The following is a 7,981-nucleotide window of genomic DNA, read 5'->3' on the forward strand; positions in this document are numbered from 1 at the left end:
TGCTTAAGAGCCAGGCTCTTTCTGGTCACTGCACACGAACCCAGATCCCATAGGCTCGCGGGTTCAAACACGCCCAGCCTGCTTTTTTCTTCTGCCCAACTGAAACTGTTTATCTCAGGGATGCCATTCATCTGGAGGAGCCACAGGGCAGCAGAATCCTTGTGGAATCCCAGACTTCTGCCTCCTTTTCTAAAAGAAGTGCTCCTCATGAATATCCAACCTGCCTCTCATGGTGCCACTTGGAGCAGCCTGGGTGACAGCTGTGCCCTCCCCTCACACAGTCTTTTCCTGTTGAACTAAAAAGCCTTGATCTTCAATGTTCTCCCATCAGCACTGAGCTTTCCTTGAACCAAGACTAGTGCTGAAGGGAAAAATCACATCTTCTCGGGGATTGAGAATTAACTTTCTTGAAAGGCCTTAAGTGAAGGAGGCACAGTGGATGTCCCTAAATTCCCAGCCGATGCAGAAATTCAGGTTGTGAAGAGTGGGATGGAGAAGAAGTGGCGGTTGGGATGGGTGAAAGTAAGTGATTCAGCCCACAGAACCTGGTAGGGCCTGCTGGAGAGCGGGCACAGTAGGCAGCAAGCATCTTTGCTGTGGAGATGGTGGCAAGGAGGGGCCCCAGCTCTGTGTGGACCATTGAAGACCCTGTGGGTCCATATTTCTGACCCTGACTGAACATCAGCTTCTGATGCCTCCTCTTTCTGGAGCATGCAGGCCACCTGCAGGTGCTTTAGACCACCATGCTTGGACAGGGCCTTGGTGCCATTGTGAATTGGCGTCGTGGTGAATGTGGTAATAATATTCTGCCATACTCTGCTCTGTACAGGAGTCCCAGAGTGTACCTTGTGATAGACACCAAGTGTGTAAGTGAGGAAGCTGAAGGAGAGAGAAATAAACGACTTGTCATGGCCTCCAGCTGTGAGGCAGGCAGTGGGGCTGGCTTCAGCCTTCAGGGTCTGGCCAGAGCTACCCTTATCTGCCCAGAATCAGCACTGGTTTCCCTTGGGCTGTACTTGTTATCTCCCCATGGTCTGCTGATCACAGACTAGAGCTCAGTTTATATGCTCCTGTGTGCCCAGAGGTTCTCTGCAGGGAACCCCGGCCAGAAAATGCACCTGGACTCTGGGACAGGGACGGCTTGGCCTTCCCCTTAACTCTGCTCCCCTAGTTATCTCACCATCTACAAACCACACATCACCCGAACAAAGGACGCATTCTCTGCTATAGGCTGTAATTGAGCTCATCTAGTGGATGAAGGGGTCAAGTGAGTACAGGGTTTCCCCTTGGTGGGGGTGTGGAAGAGGCAGGTGGCAGCTGCCTACCCTCCCACCCTTACCACAGTCTTCCGGAAAGGCAAGCTTGTCACCATTGCCAAGTCACAGGTACGAGGGCAACAAGCCTACCTTGGTGAAGGAGGTGAATTTTTGACTGCAGGAAAAATGCTGAGAACAAGTGTTTTCCTGTCCTGGGAGGGATCAAGGTGTGATTATGGGCCTGGATACAGATGGGCTGGGAGTGTGGGGCTGCAGGTCCCCGTGAGCTGTGCCTTGCTGGTAAGAGGACTGAGATCAAAGGCCCTGGCCCATGTTCTGTTCACGGGGGGGGGGGGGGGGTTGCACGGACACGACCACAATGACTTGTACTGACTTTGAGGGAGTAGAAACTTGGAGAAGACCCCTGGATTACAGTTATCCTGTGGGTTGGATTAGGTAGCAGGCTCATGGTGCTGTGCCCAGGACCAGTTCTCCTGACTTATAGGCAGAGATTTTGGTTGCCAGCTCTGAAGCCTCCAGGCAAGTAGGGTATTCAGAGCTCACATCTGCGATATATATGAACACCAGCGGAAACACCACCCACAGGGCACGCCTCCTGGAAGTGAGAGCATGGCTTTTCTGTGGACCTTAAGCTGCAGAAGGTTGGAAAAGCAGACATTTCGAAAGCTAAGAAGCTCTGAACCTCGGGCTCGTGGCACACATGGACAGCTCGTGCACATGCTCCAGAGACCTCCCCACTCCCTCCTGTCTGCTTCCTGTACCTCCCTCATTCACTTTAGCAAAGGGACCCAGAGATTCCGCTCATCTATGGTCACAGCTCTCTTTTCCTTAGCATATTTTGCAGTTTCTTGCTTTACAAATGTAATTGTGGGGCTGGAGAGATGGCTCAGTGGTTAAGAGCACTGACTGCTCTTCCAGAGCAGTCCAGAGTTCAATTTCCAACAAACACATGCTGGTTCACAACCATTTGCTTTGGGGGTTAAGTGATGGTGTCCTGAGTGTCCAGTCCTAATCTTGGTGAACCTCCCTGCTCCCATTTTCAGGGATGTGTATGCATACTGAGCTCATGGGAAAACTGAAGTCAACAAATGTCTTGGTTTCTTTGCTGCAGAACCACAACCATGCCTGCATAGCCTGCCGGATCATTTACCGCTCTGACGAACACCACCCCCCCATCCTGCCCCCCAAGGCAGACCTGACCATCGGCCTACATGGGGAATGGGTGAGCCAGCGTTGTGAGGTGCGGCCTGAAGTCCTCTTCCTCACCCGCCACTTCATCTTCCACGACAACAATAATACCTGGGAGGGCCATTACTACCACTACTCGGACCCTGTCTGCAAACACCCCACCTTCACCATCTACGCTCGAGGCCGCTACAGCCGCGGTGTGCTCTCCTCGAGGGTCATGGGAGGCACAGAGTTTGTGTTCAAAGGTAAGTCTGCTGTCCCTGCTTCTCACAGCACGGCTCAAGAGCAGCTCTGAGACATTTGTTAGGGCAAAACCTCAGCGAGAGGGCGTCTTTGCTGCTTGAGATGCTGGGGATGAGACTAGAGCCATGACTGCCTCGCAGCATCCTTGGCGATAACATCTGGGCTTCTTCCTATTCAAGCAGGCTAGTACCAGGCATCCATGTGACAGTCAGGTACAATGGGACCCAAACCATCATGAGGGCCTCTGTAATGCGAGAGTCAAGAATGTGTCTGCAATGGAGCCCAACAGCCTCTCTGGTAGCATCAGGCTTACTGTGTGCTGGGTACTTTTCCTAAATGAGGAATCTGAAGCAGGTGTCAGTTACGACTCGATGCTCAGAGTCGGTACTTCTAATCTGAGCTGGGGCTGCACACAAGCGCTTGTCCCAGGCTTGAAGACGAGAGCCTCATGGGGGAAAGGTCGTGCTGTGCACTGCTCACCCAAGCAGGGAAGCTGGGGTCAGGAGGCTCCTGCCCCTACCACAAGGGAGGTCTTGCTGCTTTAGTGTTAAGTCTGAATGTCTGTAAGGCAGTGTCAACCCTCTAATACCAAACAATGAGGGAAGCTAAGTCACTGGGTGACCCTTCCAGGGCAGCAGTCTGAGCTGTCTGGTTGCCTCAAGGAAGCCCTGAGTATGGCCGCCCTCCTTTGATGAGGAACTTTGCTCTTGTACACTGGCCTTGTAAACTTAACCAAGGAGAAAATGTCTGCTCACCCCAAATCCCACTGTGCTGTATGCAAAGTGTAGCCCCTTGGGAGGACCCCAAGGGTCCACAAAGAATTAAGGCTTGTAGTTATTCCTCCATATTGTTCTTGTTCGCAGCATAGCTGCGTTTAGATGCGCAGCTGATGGGTCCATGTTAGTCTGTGAAGATGCTAATGAAGATACATGTTTGATATGAGACCATCGGATGCTTCAAGACCTCTTCTTAGAAATAAAACCTGAGTTTATTCAACATTTTGTGAGGGTGTTATGTATCCCAAAAAACACTTTAGAGGAATGCTTTGTATATCACACTCACAAATGGGCTCATCAAATGTCACCCATGTTTTCTGCACAAATCTACTTCCATCCCTATGTGTTCATGGGGAATTAAGTCCAGGACTCCCTGGAGATACCAAAACTCAAAGTTTCTCTAGTCCTTTCTGTGAAATGAGGAGCCTTGCACAACACCAAGGCACACACTCCTTATACCTTACACCATGTCTGGGTTGCTTCTGATATCTGCTGCAGTAGCCCCATGAGGCTGTGTAGTTAAGCTGTGGCTTCAGAGTGTGTGATACTATGAATTGACTGACTCTGTTTGGTGTGACCGCCATTCAGATCAGCATTTGAAACTTCCCACCTGAGCTTGCTCTTGTGATGACTGTGGTCAGTGGGGGCAAGCAATCAGACTGTTTTTAAAAAGAAAGCTTTGTTGAGACAGTGTTCCCCAGCATTTGGTGGAAGTGTCTGCCTCCCCAGTTGTCCCCCGAGAGTCACGGATATCTCTCTTGTCCACAGTGAATCATATGAAGGTCACGCCCATGGATGCAGCCACAGCTTCCCTCCTGAATGTCTTCAGCGGGAATGAGTGTGGGGCTGAGGGCTCCTGGCAAGTGGGTATCCAGCAGGACGTGACACACACCAATGGCTGTGTGGCTTTGGGCATCAAACTACCTCACACAGAATATGAGATCTTCAAAATGGAGCAAGATGCCCGGGGCCGCTACCTGCTGTTCAATGGCCAGAGGCCCAGCGATGGCTCCAGTCCAGACAGGCCTGAGAAGAGGGCAACCTCGTACCAGATGCCCTTGGTCCAGTGTGCCTCTTCCTCCCCAAGGGCTGAAGACTTGGACGACAGTCGGGCCCATCTGTTTGGCAGGGCAGCAGGGAGGACAGCTGGGCCCCTGGTGCTTATGTCCTTTGCCTGCATTTGGACTCTACCACATTGGAGCATCCTCCGATAGGAGATATTTTCTAAAGCAAGACTCTAGCATTTATGACTTTTCTTCACACAGAGAATAGACATTGATTCTTTTGATGCACTTGAATGCCTGAGATCTGCCATTGTCTCTCCCCTGTCCCCTCTTCCAGCCTCTGAGTCCTGAGCAGTGTGTTTTAAGTTTCGGCTTTGAATTTCTTCCAGCCTGATCCCTGGCCTGAGAACTTCATAGCAGTGATTGCACTTTAAGTCTGCAGAAAGTCGGAGCTAGTGTGTGTCGGAGCCGCAGCGAGGATGGTAGCTTCTTAACTCTGTCCCTCCCGCTTCCCTGTGTATCTCTGAGCTGAGCTTTAAACATAGACATGTCAAGCTGCAGCTTTCTCTGCCATCGCTTCTCTTATTTCTCCAATCCCCTTCCACACTCCAAGTTTTCGACACTGGAATCCAGTGAAGAGTTGGCTTGGGGCTGCCATCAAGACCCTGTGTATTAATGCAGAAAAGATATGGCTATCGATGTGTACGTATGAGGGGGTGCAAGGTTCAGCTAAATCATTGGTCCAGCCTTAATGCCAATCACCACTTTCAGAATGTCGAGTAGAGAGGTGTTTATAAATCTTCAAAGTCATTTAGACCGGGTTTACTAGCACTAGTTTTCAATTGTTGAGCGAAGATGGGTGCCATGTACTTGCTTTGGTGACTCAGATTATAGCCTGCTGCTTGCTTAACCCCTGGAGTAGACTGGTCCAGTTGGAGAATTCAGAAGGGCCCCATTTCCCAGACAGAAGCAGTGGTGCTAAGGGCACCTAGGGTGTGTTAAGTGCCACGGGAGTGATAACATCTGTGGCGGTTTTCTCCAGGTGAGGCATACATCTCCTGGCTCACACTGTGGTTGGAGTGGGGAGAAGAACCCCACCTCCGCCATGCCATCCTCACACACGGAGACAGAGCTTTTCAGTACTCCAGTGGCTCACTGGTGAAAGAGGCCTGGGTGGGACTCGTCCTCACTGGGGACCTGCTGGAGGCCGTTTCTGTGCAACGTGGAGTCTTTATGAGAAGCCACTGTATTATTAGACTGGTTTGATTCGGCTTCCTCTCTGCATTTACTTGGTTCTGCCCCAGCTGTGAGCTCCAGGGCCATCTTTTTCATGGTTAGCTTCTTCGCGGTCCTTAGGAGGAGGGGATGGCCGCCCATTCCTTTGTGTTATCGCAACTGATGCTATAGACACCAAGTGCTATTGCTCACGGGGACCCATGCAGGCAGGCGCCGAGACACAGAAAGAAGCAGACATGGAGGCCACGATCCAGGAGCAGTCGGTCCTGTATTTAAGAATTCACTTTATGGAGCAGTAGCGTTCCGTGTGGTGTTAAGTTATAACGATGGCATGGAGTACCAGAGTGCTTTATATGTAGATTATATTTTAAGTCGCGGTGCATACTTGAGGGGTTTTATCCAAAATGAAAATACTAACTTAATGTCTACTAAGTTTAATAAACAAAGAATTTGAAAGAAATCCCACGAAATATGTCTTATTTGACAATTTAATTGATACTGATACTGTCTTCAAAGTGAAAACCTATACTGACTCTAAGACACAATTCAGGGATTGTCCAGGAGTTGGGTTTATAGCCACTTAGTTCCCTGCCTTCCTTCTAGACTCACCTATTTCTGCTTTTTAAATATGTTACATATGCCACCCCAAATGCATAGATATCAACACATACACAATGCATGAATGATGAGTCTATGTGAAGTTTGCGTGATCACTTTCTAATGTAATGTAAGTCTTTACAGAGAAAAGAAATCCATTTATTCACGATTCACCAGCACACTAAAGTGTGTTGACGTATTTCCCAAGGGCATTCATCTCAGCTTGGTTATAGCAGATTCACTGTCACTAGAACAAGGTCACATGACCCACGCTGATAGGGAATTCCCAGTGACCTTGAATGCTCAATGGATTTCTAGGGCCTCTAGGCTCAAGGGTCAAAACCAACAAGTCAAGACCAAGATGCTCTGTTCGTTTATTGTTTGTTAAATTTGCCTTGCTTTGATTATGTGCATATAGTGGAGCGGGTAGTGGAGCACACATGCCCACAGAGTGCACAGAGATCCAGGGGGCTGTGAGCCACCCAGGGTGGGTGAGAGGAACCAAACTCTACTTCTCTGCGAGAGTAGTGCGCGGTTTAACTCCCCCACCCCACCCCAGCTCCTGTGTCATTTAAGGCAGCGTTTTACTACGTGTCTCAGGTTGGCCTTGAATTCCTGCTCTTTCCACATTTACCCTCTAAATGCTGGCCGACAGGCCAGGTCTACTGTGCCTGGCCTGGAACAAGATGTTTTCTGAGGAAGCCTAGAATATTCCGTTTATATAACAAGTTTGAAGTGCACCGTAGTTAAGTCCTCAGGGCCCAGCAAGTCGCCCTCTCAGTCAGTGACGCGTGATTCTGCTTGTAAATTCTAGATCTGGGGAAAGTCAGAGATCATGGAAGGTTCTTGCAGACCGTGTTGGTCAGCTGCAGCTAGCGAGGCTTTAAGCCATTGCTGGAACAGAGCATGAGACAGGATGGTGTGTAAAGAATGCGGGTTTATGTTGGCTTGCAGTTCTGGGTGTCTGAATCAGACAGCTGCATCTGAGGAGGGCCCCTGCAGCTCTGACTTGGCAGCAAGCAGCATGTGCATTCTACGCAAAGCATGAAGGGTGAACTTGCTTTATCTAACCTGTTCTCCTGGCAATAAATCCAACTCCATGAGATTGAGAACTGCCAAGAACCATTCATCATGGTTCCACCATTGACCCCCACATCTATTGGCTCCATATCCCGACCCTGCCATATTGAGGAATTAGGGTTCCCAATCATAAATTCAGCAAGACACAGTCAAAGCATAGCATTGGGCTTCTTTGCTTACTGAGGAGCATGCTGGGAAGGGTCAGAAAACAGTCCCTCGAGTTGACAGTAAAATCTGGATGTAATCAAGACTTCAAACCCTAACAATCAATTTGCCCTCCTTACCCCGGTTCAAAAAGGAAACTGTTGGAGTTCTCCCCTTCATGCGCCACAGAACAAAGGGTCTATTTTCTCAGACACGGGGCAACTCAGCAGTGGCCAACATCAAGAGCCACAACTAGTGTTGTTGGTGTTCCGGGATGTCCACAATGGCCTGCAGAAACAACCTGTGGGGCCGGGCGATGGTGGCACACACCTTTAATCCCAGCACTTGGGAGGCAGAGGCAGGAGGATCTCTGTGAGTTCGAGACCAGCCTGGTCTACAGAGCTAGTTCCAGGACAGGCTCCAAAGCCACAGAGAA

The 7,981-nt window shown here is 49.9% G+C and overlaps 1 protein-coding gene across 1 annotated transcript in view; it reads left to right on the forward strand.

The window, feature by feature from the left end:
* The window catches only part of Apcdd1 (APC down-regulated 1), a 30,894-nt gene extending 24,715 nt beyond the window's left edge, over window positions 1-6,179 (forward strand). The window contains exons 4-5 of the mRNA XM_005356190.3: window positions 2,389-2,710; window positions 4,253-6,179. Coding sequence (XP_005356247.1) covers window positions 2,389-2,710; window positions 4,253-4,698 — 768 coding nt within the window. The 3' untranslated portion in view covers window positions 4,699-6,179. The remainder of the gene's footprint in view (window positions 1-2,388; window positions 2,711-4,252) is intronic.
* Window positions 6,180-7,981: the final 1,802 nt, after the last annotated feature.

Source organism: Microtus ochrogaster, chromosome 18 (genome assembly GCF_000317375.1).
Source record: "Microtus ochrogaster isolate Prairie Vole_2 chromosome 18, MicOch1.0, whole genome shotgun sequence".
In the NCBI taxonomy this organism is placed as follows: Eukaryota; Metazoa; Chordata; class Mammalia; order Rodentia; family Cricetidae; genus Microtus; species Microtus ochrogaster.